The sequence below is a fragment of the Pleurodeles waltl genome, chromosome 7, assembly GCF_031143425.1.
Source record: "Pleurodeles waltl isolate 20211129_DDA chromosome 7, aPleWal1.hap1.20221129, whole genome shotgun sequence".
Taxonomy (NCBI): domain Eukaryota; kingdom Metazoa; phylum Chordata; class Amphibia; order Caudata; family Salamandridae; genus Pleurodeles; species Pleurodeles waltl.
Window position 1 is genome coordinate 412035899 of NC_090446.1, and position 16231 is coordinate 412052129.

At 48.9% G+C, this 16231-nt stretch overlaps 1 protein-coding gene across 4 annotated transcripts in view; it reads right to left on the bottom strand.

Moving 5' to 3' along the window:
• Positions 1–16231, bottom strand: part of RALGAPB (Ral GTPase activating protein non-catalytic subunit beta) — a 1713320-nt gene that overhangs the window by 400623 nt on the left and 1296466 nt on the right. For all 4 annotated transcript variants that reach the window (XM_069243900.1, XM_069243898.1, XM_069243901.1 and 1 more), the window contains one exon: positions 4350–4508. In XM_069243900.1, coding sequence (XP_069100001.1) covers positions 4350–4508 — 159 coding nt within the window. The remainder of the gene's footprint in view (positions 1–4349; positions 4509–16231) is intronic.

Consider the following 16231-nt stretch of genomic DNA (forward strand, 5'->3'; position numbering starts at 1 on the left):
AAACAAAAACAAAAAACAAAAAAAACATCAGCACAAAAAAAAAACATTATCAGCAAGTCAGATTTGAATGATCAAAGCAATCCCTGTAAAGCAATAGAAGTGAATTAACACATTGATTTCATAACCTTTCACATCAGATACATCTATACAGAAAAGACTGAGCAATTTGTACTCTGAATGAGTCTCTAATTCAACAGTGTTAGCAATTTGATGTGGCATGAGTTCTACTCATGTAAAGATGCACGGTCCACCTGAAAGGTTTGCTGGAAGGTAAGCAAAAGTCAGAGTTCCATACGAGAAGGGAAAAAAAAAAAAAAACACAGCTTAGTTCCAGTGGAAGAATGCAATCAAACAAGTTGAACTTGAACTGAAGGCGCAGTTTGCGCAAAATGGATCCATGGTGCTGGCACTTTACTCAGCCAGGTTCAGGTTGGGGGTTCGGTCCCTTCCCCGACCCCACTCCTGGTACCAATTGTAGTGCTTTCCTCTTAGCTAGTTTTTAAGCACTAACATAACACAACAGAAATGCACTTCTGAGGTCAAAGAAGACTTTTATTGTTGTTAATTCTTCCCGAACCACAATTTTTATGAATGACGAATTAGTAGCTTTCAAGCCCGCGTTAATCAAACAAAATATATCAGTTTGCAATATACACAGCAGGTTATATTTATAAGATATTGAATGCAAAGCAAAACAAATACTTCACCGTGTGGGAAACTATTTACAGCTTCATCTTTCTAAGGTCTGCAAGCTGATGACCCCTGTCAGCCGCGAGAAAGAGATTAATCTACCCACACGGGATTGCTGGCAGCTGGCGCCAAGCTCCAGCACGAGGTCCGGCAGATTTGAATCTGAATCTCTGCAGCCTGTGTCATTCGTTACAAAGGTGTGCTCCCTCCTCTCAGACCTGGGAAACTGAGCAAGCCTTTTGGAGACTGGCCAGGTCTCCAAGACTACTCCTGTTCCCAAGCTCAAGCGAAGAAAAACCACACCCATGTACCCTCTCTTATCAGGTCTAGTCTACTGTGAGAAAAACATCTTGGTTCTCTGGTGCAAAAACACAGCTTGGAAAAATACAGCTTGGATTCTCAACTGCAATGTCTAACTCCACGTTAAAGGCAATAGGCAGCTAACCTAAGTATCAAATGCAATGTCATGTTAAAGGCAATAGGCAGCTAACCTAAATATCAAATGCAATGTCTAGTGTCATGTCAAAGCCAATAGGCAGTTAAGCTGAATATAAAATACAATGTATAATATCATGTCAAAGCCAATAGGCAGCTGAGCTGAATACAAAATGCAATATATAATATCATGTCAAAGCCAATAGGCAGCTGAGCTGAATACAAAATGTAATGTATAATATCATGTCAAAGCCAAAATGGCAGTTAAGCTGAATACAAAATGCAATATATAATATCATGTCAAAGCCCATAGGCAGAATATCTAATAGCATGTCAAAGTCAATAGGCAGCTAAATTGAATACATCATGTCAAAGCCAATAGGAATGCAATGTCAAAGCCAATAGGCGGCTAGACTGGATACAGCATGTCAAAGCCAATAGGCAGAATACAGAATGTAATGACTAATGCAATGTCAAAGCCCATAGGCGGCTAAACTGAATACAGAAAGTAATGGCTAATGCAATGTCAAAGCCCATAGGCGGCTAAACTGAACAAAACATACAATGTGAACATTGAGCAACTAATATGCGCAGTGGTGAAACACAAAGTCATTGGTCAAAACAAAACTTATCAAATGGCAGTACAATCTACTAATAAGGGATAACTGGACCTGGCACAAGGTGTAAGTACCATTAGTACCCTCTATAAGCCAGGCCAGCCTCCTGCAATGACTTCTAGCAGAGGCCCCTGCAGTCTTTTGTGCCATTTTCTAGGTGGCTCTTGAATCTTAGAGCTTTCCTGTTTTCTCTTCACGTGTGTTTTAGGGGCGTAAATAGAAGAAGAGGCACTGTCCTCATCAGAAAAAGTGTCCAGTCCTACCTCTTTATACCCACAACAGGCGACTCTCCCTGTCTTACAGGGTCTTTGTAGAAACTTTTCTGCAGATTTTGCAGTCCTTAGTCTTGTGGCTGGGGTCCAGCAATAAAAACATTCATCATGTATAACCTTTTCTTTAAACATGAGGCACAGGATCTGAAAAGGCCTTTCTTTGGTGTCTCTGACATGGCAGCCAGTTTGAATCACCAGAGAAGAAAAGAAATGTCCAAAAGCTGTAGAAACTGATCTTCTGAGAGAAAATCTTGAGCAGAGCTCAAAGGAGACTCCTCAGCACAACGTGCGGTGGAAAAATCTGAGAGAAGGCAGCTCCTCACAGGAGGTTCTAGAGGGGTGAGACAATCTGATTGGTTCAAGTTTGAGTTTGGGTCTATTTTACAAAACAACTATGATGGGTTATTATATTGAGGCCTAGTCCATGTATTGTGTGCATACATTTTCAGGCCTGGTTTTTAAATTCCACCGGGGACTCCCATCTCGACGACGGGGAGGAATTCAAGCATGTGAATCTATGAAAGTTCCAATACTGGAGTAATCCTTTTTATTTCTTGTGCAGGTTGGAGTCTCGTTGACCGCTGAGGATGCACAGCAGGGGAAATGTTGCAGCTGCTGGAAGGAGCCGGAGAAACAATGTTGCAGAGTGAAGTCATCGCTGGAGTTGCAGGTTGTTGGTTCCTGGAGGGTCCAGTAGCAGTCGCAGTAGCCAGAAGATGAAGTAAACGATGCAGAGGAGTCCTGATGGAATCTTGCACGTCGAATCTTGCACGTCGAATCTGAGGACTCACTCAGGAACCGCCCAGGAAGGGGGATTGGTCTCCTAGCAGGGTGACCACCTATCAAGAGGGGGCTGTGATGTCACTTTCCTGACCCAGCCACTCAGGTGCTCCCAGGGGCCTCTGCCCACCTTGGATTCAAGATGGCAGAATAAAGTGGCCACCTGGAGGAGCTCTGGGCACATCCCTGGGGTGTTGAAAGACAGGGGTGTGGTCACTTCCCTTTCCTATGTCCAGTTTCGAGCCACAGCATACAGGTGTCTTGAGGAGGCTACCCCTCCCAAGCCATGTCACACCTATTTCCAAGGGAGAGTGTGTAGCCTCCCTCTCCCACAGGAAATCCTTTGTTCCACCTTCCCCTGCTTGAGCTGGTCAAGCAGCAGGAGAGCAGAAACCCGTCTGGAGGGTAGCAGCAGCGTGGGCTGCTTGCAAAACACTGGAAGAATGGTAGGAGCAATACTGGGGGGTCCTCTAAGGAGCACCCAGAGAGCATGGAATCAAACAACCAATACTGACAACAGTATTGGGGTATGAACCAGACATGTCTGATACCAAACATGCCATGGTTTGGAGTTACCATTATGTTGCTGGACTCAGGTAGCGACCTGTGTGTAGTACACAAGTAAAATGGCTTCCCCGCACTTACGAAGTCCAATGCAATGGAACTGGAGTTCGTAGAGGCACCTCTGCTCATGCAAGGGTGCCCTCACACACAGGTACCTGCACCCTGGCCTTTGTGCTAGGAGGGCCTACCAGAGGGGTGACTTAAAGTGACCTGGTGCAGTGACCTGTAGTGAAAGGGTGCATGCACCTTTTCAATCAGGCTGCAATGGCAGGCCTGCAGACACATTTTGCATGGGCTCCCATGGGTGGAACAATACATGCTGCAACCCATAGGAAATCAGGAACTCCTGGTGCCCCAATGCCCTGGGTACGTAAGTACCATATACTAGGGACGTATAAGAGGGCACCAGTATGCCAATTTTGGAGTGTGCAAAGTCCTATTCAACCATATTTAGAGGGAGAGAGCACAGTCACTGGGGTCCTGGTTAACAGGATCCTAGTGAAAACAGTCAAAGCATACTGGCAACAGGCAAAAAGTGGTGGTAACCATGCCAAAAAAGAGGGTACATTCTTACAGAAGGCTTTTCCATCTACGCACACATGATCAGGAAAAAAACGTCCCCATGGACATCAGAATTGCTAAGGCGCTCTTTAAAGAGCACTATTACCCTACACAATACGAAAGTAATTGTTACCTTCCTCACTGTAAACAATCTTGAATAATGTTCCTGACTTTGCTCACTGTTCAGTGCTGCTTTGCTTCCAGTTAGGATTGTGCTTTAGAAGTACGTGTTTACATAGACATGCATTTTACCAAGCAATGCCATCCACCTCGTCAAACAGATTTCTGTTTGTTTAAATGTACCTATTTAACAGTTACTTTGCTTACTACACTACCAGCACTCTTCCGTAGCTCTGGGTGGCATCTCACTCTATGTAGAACACAATAAATAAATAAAATATTTTGCAACAGAGATCCAGGTGTATCTTACCTCTCGGCTAGTTTTCTGACCAGTCTTCATGTAGAAAATAAAAACTGTATCAAAAGGACGACAAGGCAGCAGATCCAGATATCCAATATCATCAAAAAAGCCTGTGATATGTGAATCAAGTGCAATAAGATGAGGAGGAAGACGACTATTAGCAGGTTCCTGTGAAGCATATAAAAAGAAGATAAGAAAAAAGGTTAACTTAGCTCACTTTGCTTAATTTTCTTGTGTGAATTGATTATTTATGATGGAAACCAAAAAGATTTTTTATGCCGGGAATTGTATTTATCAAAACAAGTTTTTGTTAATCACAATCTGGTGGAGTCCAAAAGGAATTAAATTTTTTTACACTACGCAACAATAGAGGCTGAGACTATTCTGATTCTAAGATAGAGATTATAATCTCATATGGATTTTACATAGCAAAATGTAAAACCCCTTAAAATTATCCAGTTAAATTAGCTCTGCAATCTTAACTTATACTTCCAGAGGCCCAGTATACCCGAACAAATGAAGTAACAGATGACCTTTCTAAAGACAACCATAGTTGACATTATAGTACCAAAGGCTGTATTCAAGATATCAATGAAGCCACTCAAGGACAGGCCTAGGACTGATATTGAGCCACGCAGTGCACCAAAGCAGAAAGGGTGCAGAGGCCTGAGACAGATTCAGAAGTGCCCTGTGAGATCTAAGCAGGAAGTCTGGCTTCTATGTCAGCTCTACACTGAGGAAAAAGGGGTACCTGTTTCATCCATCCAAAGGAGGCACTAGGTGCAGGGACTAGCCGGTGACCACACACTGTAACCTCAAGAGCCTACCGGGCTTTAAGTCCACACACTACTCTCTAAGTTCACTAAATAAAACCTTTGGAGGTGTGCAGTGGATAATTTGTGCAGGGTGTGAAATTTTGCCAGGCCACAAACCAAACTACTAAATGGTCATACCTTCGACTTTGGGTGCAGGATCTCTTCTGCACACACGTTCCCCCAGGGCCCACTGGAATTACCATTCAGAGGTGTCAAGAGGGTCCTTGGTGCAGCTCACCAGGCTTGGGCTATGGCCAGTGCAGAGTATACTTTTTACTGGGCCTAACTATAAATAAGTGTCATTTCACCTAGATCCTCATGGGATTGTCCTTCACTATGCCGAGCTGACACTGAAATAATGAACTGCACATCAATCATTCAATCAAACATTTATAGAGTCTAGTAAATCACCCGTGAGGGATGTGAGGCACTGAAGCTGTATGCTGCTGCATGGAGAAATGATCATTCGAACATCCAGGTGTTTAGTTCTCTTCTGAATCGCTAGAATGGCTGTGCAATCTCAGGACTGCAGTGCAGTGGGAGGTTGTCCCAAGCCCTGGCTGCCAGGTGCAAGAAGGAGCATCCTCGGCTGTTGGACCAACGGATCTAGAGGGGTGCCTGCAAGGGAGGGAGAAGCTGATCTGAGGTGTTTGGTTGGTTGGAAGGTCAGGCATTTGTTGTTGTATGGTGGTCCTTTGTTGTGCAGGGCCTTGTAGGTGTCTGTCATCATCCACAACAGACATCTCTTCTGAATCAGAAGCCAGTGTAGTTTTTAGGGTGCAGCCTGCGTCGCTTGCGCATGCGTTTCGCTAGCTAGACGCTGTAGGGATTAATAAGGGTTCAGATCCCCGTCCACGTGACACCAGTGTCTTTCATTGGTTCGTGGGCTTGCCTGTTAGAATCGGCTTGATTTCATTATTGGAGGGCACGCATACGTCATGCCTTTTCCGGTGGTTAGCCCTCCTCAAGCGAATCAACCAAGTACAGAAAACATGCGAGGCTCGCTGTTTTCCATTCGGTTTGTGGACTACTTTTTCTCTATTTTCGCAACTCGATCTCGCTTGGCAGAAGTCGAACGCTTTGCATAATATCGACCCTGTTACACAGTTAATTGCACTTTTTCCGGTTACTTCATGGTTTATGTCGCAAGAAGAACGAGTTACTTACCTTCGGTAACGACTTTTCTGGTGGATACATTAGCTACCTGTGGATTCCTCACCTAATGAATACTCCCATGGCGCCAGCATTCGACGGAAATCTTCTTCCTAGTCTCTGCACGTCGACGAGGACGTCACTCTAGCCCACGCGACGCCGTCTGACGTCATACAGGCAATAAGAGGTCCTCACCGACGTGCCGACGTCAGTACCAACATTTTTTACGTGCATGAGAACAACAACCCAATGCAATGAAAGAGCAAGGCAACATCCCATAACATTGTAAAATACACAACATTGCAATAAAATGGATGTAGATTTAATATAACTCTTTTTTTAATTTATTTTTTAAAACCAACAAATATATGCAAATCATGTATATACACAAAGATATATACATATATATATATATATACATATAAATATATACAAGTATCCATATATACAACATCTACTGCAACCTTGAAGACCAAGAGGAGCGCACTCAAGGACCGTGAGGAATCCACAGGTAGCTAATGTATCCACCAGAAAAGTCGTTACCGAAGGTAAGTAACTCGTTCTTCTGATGGATACAACTACCTGTGGATTCCTCACCTAATGAATAGAGTCCCAAAGCAGTACCACTCCCGGTGGTGGGTGCCGAAATGGTCAAACCAAGAGATCCTGCAGCACTGACCGTGCAAAATGGCCGTCCCTTCTGACCTCGGAGTCCAAACAGTAATGTTTTGCAAAAGTGTGAAGGGACGACCAAGTTGCGGCCTTACAGATGTCGACCACAGGAACACCCCTGGCCAAGGCCGAAGTGGCCGACTTAGCTCTAGTGGAATGAGCTCTAATGCCATCAGGAGGATCCTTCTTTGCCAAAGAGTAACAGATTTTAATGCAAAGAACAACCCACCTGGAGAGTGTTCTCTTGTGGACTGCCTTTCCTCTCCTCTTGCCCACGTATTCGATGAACAGCTGATCCTCCAGCCTGAAGTCCTTCGTTCTATCAATGTAGAAACTTAACGTCCTCTTTGGGTCCAAGCAATGTAGTCTCTCTTCCTCCTTTGAAGGATGAGGCGGAGGATAGAACGTGGACAAAGTAATTGTCTGGGCCAAATGGAAGGGTGAAACAACCTTCGGGAGGAAAGCAGCCTTGGTCCTCAACACCACCTTATCCCCATAAAAAGTTGTATAAGGGGGTTTTACCGATAAGGCCTGCAACTCACTCACTCTCCTTGCAGATGTTATAGCCACCAGGAAGACTGTTTTAATAACCAAATACCTTAAGGGGCAAGAATGCATAGGCTCAAAAGGGGACCCCATAAGGAAAGTGAGGACCAAGGACAAATCCCATTGAGGCATAACGAATGGTTTTGGAGGATATTTATTTAGAAGACCTTTCAAGAATCTGAGAACAATAGGGGATTTAAATAACGATGGTTGATCTGGAAGACAAATGAAGGCTGACAAAGCCGACAAATAACCCTTAATGGTAGCCACTGCACAACCCTTCTGCGCTAGAGACAGAGCAAAAGACAAAACGTCCGACAGATGAGCATGTAAGGGATCAATCTGTCTCTCCCCAAACCACATAACAAATTTAGACCACCTATTAGCGTAGATAGATTTAGTGGAGTGTCGCCTGGCCGCTAATATAACATCCACTACATCAGGCGGGAGAGAGAAGGAACTCAGGTTGCCCCGTTCAATCTCCAGGCATGTAGGTGTAGACTCTGGAGGTTGGGGTGTAAAACCTGCCCCTGCGACTGCGAGAGGAGGTCTGCCCTGAGAGGGAGACGGAGCGGAGGGCACAGTGAGAGTTGGAGAAGGTCGGAGTACCACACCCTCCTTGGCCAATCCGGAGCTATTAAGATGACTTGGGCCCGGTCTTGGCGAATCTTCCTCAACACTCGAGGAATCAAGGGTATGGGGGGAAACGCGTAAAGCAACTGGTCGCACCAGGTTATCAGAAACGCGTCCCCCAATGCTCCCTGCACCGGATACTGGAGGCTGCAGAATAACGGACAATGCGCGTTCTCCCGAGTGGCAAACAGATCTATCCAAGGAAACCCCCACATCTGGAAGATTAAACAGACTTGATCTGGATGGAGACGCCACTCGTGGTCGGCCGATAATTGGCGACTGAGACTGTCCGCACGTACATTCAAGACCCCGGCCAAATGATTTGCTACCAAGCAAATCTGATGGTCCTTTCCCCAGGACCATAGTCGAAGAGCTTCTCTGCAGAGAAGGTACGACCCTACTCCTCCCTGTTTGTTTATGTACCACATCGTGGTAGTATTGTCCGTCAGGACCTGTACCGACTGACCACGAAGGGAAGGGAGGAAGGCCTTGAGAGCCAGGCGTACAGCCCGTAACTCTAACAGATTGATATGAAACATCTGTTCCTCTGGAGACCAAAGTCCTTTGATCTCCAGATCCCCCAGATGAGCTCCCCACCCTAGAGTGGAAGCATCCGTTATGACCGTGGCCACTGGTGGCAACTGGCGGAACGGCTTTCCTTGCTAAAGATTGTTGCTCGCAATCCACCACTTCAAGTCCACAGCAGCATCTCTGGAAATCTTGACCGCACCTTCTAGATCTCCCTTGTGTTGAGACCACTGCCTTCGGAGGCACCACTGAAGAGCCCTCATGTGCCAGCGAGCATGCGTGACCAACAGTATGCAGGAGGCAAACAGACCGAGCAGACGAAGGACCTTGAGGACTGGAACTACTGCTCCATTTCGAAACATTGGAACCAATTCCTGAATATCTTGAACCCGCTGAGGCGGAGGAAAGGCTCGATTCAATGTTGTATCCAGTACTGCCCCTATGAACAGGAGGCGCTGAGAGGGCTCCAGGTGAGATTTGGGCACGTTCACCGAAAAGCCCAGGTCGAACAACAACTGAGTTGTTAACTGCAGATGATACAACACAAGCTCCGGGGACTTGGCTTTGATCAACCAGTCGTCCAAGTAAGGGAATACTGCTATCCCCTTCCTTCTGAGCTCTGCCGCAACCACTGAGATCACCTTCGTGAATACTCGAGGTGCTGAAGTAAGACCAAACGGAAGGACCGCAAACTGATAGTGCTGCGACCCTACCACAAACCGGAGATACTTCCTGTGTGACTTGAGTATCGGAATATGAAAATAAGCATCCTGCAAGTCGACAGACACCATCCAATCTTCTTTGTTCAACGCCAAAAGCACCTGTGCTAGGGTCAGCATCTTGAACTTTTCCTGATTGAGGAACCAATTCAAGATCCTCAGATCCAGGATCGGTCTCAACCGACCATCCTTCTTGGGAATCAGGAAGTACCTTGAGTAACAACCTCGACCCCTTTCCTGCTCTGGAACCAACTCCACCGCGCCCTTTGAAAGGAGGACTTGAACCTCCTGTTCTAGCAACAGGAGGTGTTCTTCTGAACAATAAGATGGGCGGGGCGGGAGGGGGGGCGGAAACTCCCGAAATGGAAGGGTGTAGCCTTTTTCCACAATACTGATAACCCAAGTGTCCGTTGTAATAGTCTCCCACTTGTGGAGACAATGCCGTAATCTTCCCCCTACAGGAGAGGAGTGAGTGGGAAATGGTGGAAGCCTGAGGCTGCTTTCCCTGCTGCACCCCTCCAGAGGACGAGGAAGAGGCAGAGTGCTGTTGAGAGGCTCCTCTGGTGCATGCCCTACCTCTCCCTCTAAATGATCTATAGGGGTGAGAAGAGGCGGGTTGCTGGAACCTCCCCCGAAAGGAAGAGGAGGAAGAGCCACGCCCAAATCCACGAAACCTCCTGAAAAACCTGGAAGAGGCAGAGGAAGAAGGAGCTTGCAGCCCTAACGATTTGGCTGTGGCCAAGCTCTCTTTAAATCGCTCCAAGGCCGAATCTGCCTTTGCTCCAAACAGTTTGTCCCCATCAAACGGGAGGTCTAATAGGGTCGACTGCACGTCCGCAGGAAACCCTGAATTACGGAGCCAGGCCTGTCTCCTCGCCACCACAGCCGTGCCCATCGCCCTAGCCACCGAGTCGGTCGTGTCCAGCCCAGACTGGATAATCTGGGTTGCGGCAGCCTGGGCGTCCGAGACAACATCCAAGAGTCCCTGGGGAAGCTCCGTAAAAGAAGATGAAATATCATCCATAAGAGCATGGATATATCTCCCCAGAATGCAAGTTGCGTTGGTGGCCTTCAACGCCAAACTGCAAGAAGAAAATATTTTCTTGGATTGCGCAACCAGTCTTTTGGAGTCCCTGTCTCCAGGTACCGTCGGGAAAGATCCAGGCGCTGATTTCAATGAACAGGAGGCTTGCACCACCAAGCTCTCCGGCGTAGGGTGTCTTGAAAGAAAACCAGGGTCAGATGGTGCAGCCCGATATCTTCTGGCCACAGCCCTATGAACTGCCGAGGAAGATACAGGCTTCTTCCACACCTCCAACACCGGATCAAGCAAAGCCTCATTGAACGGCAAGAGAGGCTCCGCTGCAGCAGAGGCCGGATGCAGCACCTCCGTCAATAAATTCTGCTTCGCCTCTGCCACCGGCAAAGGCAGGTCCAGAAAGTTAGCCGCCTTTCTCACCACCGCGTGAAAGGTAGCAGCCTCCTCCGTATACTCCCCTGGAGATGAAAGGTCCCACTCAGGGGAAGTATCCAGCCCACTGGCCGTATCCAGACCATGCAGTCCATCACCAGAGTCCTCAACCTCTCCTTCCTCCAGGACTCGCCGGTACTCCTGCTCTTCCAAAAGACGGAGAGCACGCCTCCTTGAATGTAGTCTCTGCTCAATACGCAGAGTCGACATGGCCTCTGCCGAAGTCGAAGATCGGCGCCGATCTCCAGAAGCATCCGACGCCGCATCCGGCGCCACAGGCAGCTTCGGCGCCGATGAAGGAGCAGGACGAAGAGATCTTGGAGCCGATGGACCCACCGGAGTCACAGGACGAAATCCCGACGTCGACGGGATGGAAACCTCCGGAGCCAATCCCTCTGAAGCCACCGGAGCGGCCACCGGCGCCGACACCGGCGCCGAGCCCACATTCCCGAAAGGGAGAAAGGGCATAAAGGGTGCCGGCCGAAGAGGCGCAGGATCACCCAATGAAAAGGCCAAAGGCCCCGAAGGACCAGCCGGAGCACCTCCTGGAGCCATCTGCTGAAAGATGGTATACATCGCATTCAGAAATGCGGTACTATCGGCTCCAGGGGCGGGAAAAGCCGGATACTGAGGTGCCTGGATCGAAGGCGACCCCGACGCCGGAGACATCACAAGAGGCTGCATCACCTCAACCACAGACGCTTGTGCAGGCGAAGTCTGTGACGCCGGAGAGGGCAACGGCGTCGATGGATGCGGCGTGACCGTGGGACTGACCTCCCAAGTCCTCCGACGCCGAGCCGAAGGCGACCTCGAACGATGACGCCGATGAGACCTTGGCGAGGAAGACTTTTTGTGATGTTTTTCCTTTCTCTTCGACTTCGCCAGGAATAGTTTAGCCTCACGTTCTTTGAGGGCCTTCGGATTCATGTGCTGACATGAATCGCAAGTCACGACGTCGTGGTCGGAGCTCAAACACCAGAGACAGTCGGAGTGAGGATCTGTAACGGACATCTTGCCCCCACACTCTCGACAGGGCTTGAAACCCGACTTTCTCTGAGACATTGTTACCGCAGAGAAGAACTACACAGCAGAAAATACACTGTAACTACTAAAGTAACAGTAGCTCCCTCGAAGATAACCGTTTCGAATGCACGGAAAAAAGGGAACTGACGTCGGCACGTCGGCGAGGACCTCTTATTGCCTGTATGACATCAGATGGCGTCGTGTGGGCTAGAGTGACGTCCTCGTCGACGTGCAGAGACTAGGAAGAAGATTTCCGTTGAATGCTGGCGCCATGGGAGTATTCATTAGGTGAGGAATCCACAGGTAGTTGTATCCATCAGAAAAGTCCGGTTAGGAGTTTACAACGCTATTAGCTCTAATACGAGCAAACCGAGACCCGTTGCATTACAAATGCTTATTTTTAGATGGGGTCTGATGTGCACACTACTGGAGAGGTTGAATACAAGTCTTGCAGCTGAGTTCTGTATTGTTTGGAGTCTCTCCAGAAAGCGTGCTGTGACTCTTACAAAGAACGTGTTTCCATAGTCCAGTCTGCTGGTGACGAGGGCCTGCATGACGGTCCTTCTGGTGTCTGCTGGGAGCCATATGAAGATTTTGTAGAGCAGGCAGATGAAAATGCATCAACTTCTTTCTTCATGGATAGCTTGCTCATAGCCACATAGCGGCTTCAGTCAGATCACTGATGATATCAATCGTTATGTAATGCAACTATTGATTGTAGTAAAGTGCCCCTTTTGCATGGTTAAACCCCACCCCCACCCACCACACACACACACTTACTATTTGCCTGGTATTGATGCTAACTTCAATGAGTGTGTGCTGGGATCCTGCTAACCAGGCACCAGCACCAGTGTTCTTTTCTTAAACTGTGCCACTGTTTTCACAACTGCCAAACTCCTGGGATGCAGCTAAGTACCTTGTAAAATTTACCAGTGGTACCAAGGGCTCTATGACCAGGTAGAGTCCCTAAGGGGTGCAGCATGTATTATGCCACACTAAGGGACGCCTCACCAAGCACAAGCACATACACATGCACACTGCAACTGAAGATTGCGTGTGCTGGTGGGAAGAAAAAGCTAAAGTCAACATGGCACTCCTTTCAAGCTGCCATGCCCACAAGCCACGGTCCTAAGGCAGGGTGCACTATACCACGGGAGAGGGCATAGCTTCATGAGCAATATGCCCTTACAGTCTCAAAGTCCATTCTTACACATTGTAAGTGCAGTTTGACCATTTTAAGTACATGGACTGGGAGTTGATCAGTACAAACTCCACAGCTCCATGATGGCTTCACTGAAGTGTGTAAAGTTTGGTAGCAAACGGCTTAGCATAATAAACCCACGCTGATGCCAGTATTGGATTTATTGTAAAATGGACCCAGAGATGATCTTAGAGATGCCCCCTGTATTGTAACCAACCCTTTAGTGTAAGGCTGGCCAATCTGTGCCAGCCTGCTACTAAAAACACGTTTTTGACCCCATGGGGTGAGAGCCTTTGTGATCTCTGGGGGCAGGAACAAAACCTGCTCAGCATGAAGGTGCTTCACACCTCCCCCATGCAGAAACTGTAACACTTGGCGGTGAGCCTCAAAGGCTCAGGCCTCCTGTTACAGTGCCACAGGGCACTCCAGCTAGTGGAGATGCCTGCTCCCCGTACCAAGACCCACTTTTGGCAGCAGGTCACCCCTAAGGTGTCCAGAGCTGAAGTGACCCCTCCCTGCAGAATGTTTTGGAGGGTAGGGACCAATAGGGATAGGAATGTGCTCTCCTCCCCAAAGGGAATGGGCACCGGTAGGGTGCAGCCACCCTCAGGGACAGTAGCCATTGACTACTGGCCTATGACCCCTGCAACGCCCATAAATCTAATATTAATGGGCTCCCCTGAACCTAGATCACCAGATTCCTGGTGACCTCAAGAAGAAAGAAGGAGTGCTAGCCCACCTCAGTAGTGAAGACTCCAGATAACTGACTTGGCCCCAGATCTACCAGCCTGTCTGCAGCTTCAAAGCCCCATGCTCCAAGGCAATGGATCATGCAGAACCAGCAACCTCTACAAACCCCCAGCGGACTGAGTGCCCAACAGAGGACCAAGAATTCCAGAGGACAGTTGTACTGTCCAGAAGAAATCTCCAAAAGGACTCCAGAACCGCACCGGACCCGCGAGCCCTGCCCACTCGCCACCCGACACCCACATCCTGAATCCAGGTGGTCCACCAGTCCAGAGAAGGTCCCCAGTCGATCCCGACCTCAAGTCCACCCTGGGTTGAACTCTCCTGACTTACACAATAACGTCGCAGCTGGAATCTGGAGGACCCCCCCGACCACGAGCAGATCCAACAAAGATAGACGCCAAGGAGACCCCCGGCACCCGAAACCCGTTGGCTGTGGGGAATCCGAACGATGGTAAAGCAATGTCCAGCGGATGCCTGTTCTGCCTTTTGTTTCCCAGAACCGACCCTCTGGACCCAGCCTGGCACATGCTTTGAGAAAGGAAATGCCTCCTTGGCATGGTTGCCCCCTGACTTTTTGCCTTTGCTGATGTCAAGTTATGATTGAAAGTGTGCTGGAACCCTGCTAATCAGGCCCCAGCACCAGTGTTCTTTCCCTAAACTGTACCTTTGCTTCCACAATTGGCACAGACCTGGCACACAGATAAGTCCCTTGTAAATGGTACCCCTGGTACCAAGGGCCCTGATGCCAGGGAAGGTCTCTAAGGGCTGCAGCATGTCTTATGCCACCCTAGGGACCCCCTCACTCAGCACATGCACACTGCCTCACAGCTTGTGTGTGCTGATCGGGAGAAAAGGACTAAGTCGACATGGAACTACCCTCAGAGTGCCATGCCAACCTCACACTGCCTGTGGCATAGTTTAGTCACCCCTCTAGCAGGCCTTACAGCCCTAAGGCAGAGTGCACTATACCACAGGTGTGGGCATAGGTGCATGAGCACTACGCCCCTACAGTGTCTAAGCAAAACCTTAGACATTGTAAGTGCAGGGTAGCCATAAGAGTATATGGTCTAGGAGTTTGTCAAACACGACCTCCACAGTTCCATAATGGCTACACTGAAATCTGGGAGGTTTGGTATCAAACTTCTCAGCACAATAAATGCACACTGATGCCAGTGTGGAATTATTTGTAAAATGCACCCAGAGGGCATCTTAGAGAAGCCCCCTGAATACCAACCCGACTTCTAGTGTGGGGCTTACCAGTTTCTGCCAGCCTGCCACAACCAGACGAGCTGCTGGCCACATGGGGAGAGTGCATTTGTCACTCTGTGGCCAGGAACAAAAGCCTGTACTGGGTGGTGGTGCTTCTCACCTCCCCCTGCAGGAACTGTAACACCTGGCGGTGAGCGTCAAAGGCTCACCCCTTTTGTTACAGCGCCACAAGGCATCCCAGCTAGTGGAGATGTCCGCCCCTCCGGCCACTGCCCCCACCTTTGGCGGCAAGGCTGGAGGAGATAATGAGAAAAACAAGGAGGAGTCACCCACCAGTCAGGACAGCCCCAAAGGTGCCCTGAGCTGAGGTGACCCATGCCTTTAGAAATCCTCCATCTTAGTTTTGAAGGATTCCCCCACCGCACAGGGAGGAGGCACAAAGAGGATGTAGCCGACCTCCAGGATAGTAGCCATTGGCTACTGCCCTCCCAGACCCAAACACACCCCTAACTTTAGTATTTAGGGGCACACCAGAACCCAGGAAATCAGATTCCTGCAACCTGAACTAAAGAAGGACTGCTGACCTGCAAGCCTGCAGAGACGACGGAAGATGTCAACTGCTTTGGCCCAAGCCCTACCGGCCTGTCTCCTGACTCGAAAAACTGCAACAGCGATGCATCCAACAGGGACCAGCGACCTCTGAAGCCTCAGAGCACTGCCCTGAACCCCAGGACCAAGAAACTCCCATGAGCAGCGGCTCTGCTCAACAAACAGCAACATTCTTGCAACTTTTCTACAACCTTCAAAGACCTCACTCTTCCCGCCCGAAGTGTGAGACTTCACACACAGCACCCGACGCCTCCGGCTCGAGATCCAGAGAACAAACATCACAGGGAGGACTCCCAGGTGACTGCGACCCCGTGAGTAGCCCGATACGATCCCCCTGGACCTTCACAGTGACGCCTGGAGAGAGAATCCAGAGGCTCCCCCTGACCGCGACTGCCTGTAACAAGGGACCCGACGCCTGGACCAAGCACTGCACCCGTAGCCCCCAGGACAAGAAAGAATTGAACTTCAGTGCAGGAGTGACCCCCAGGCGACCCTCTACCCAGCCGGTGGCTGGCCCGAAAAGCCCCCTGTGCCCTGCCTACACTTCTAGAGTGACCGTCGGG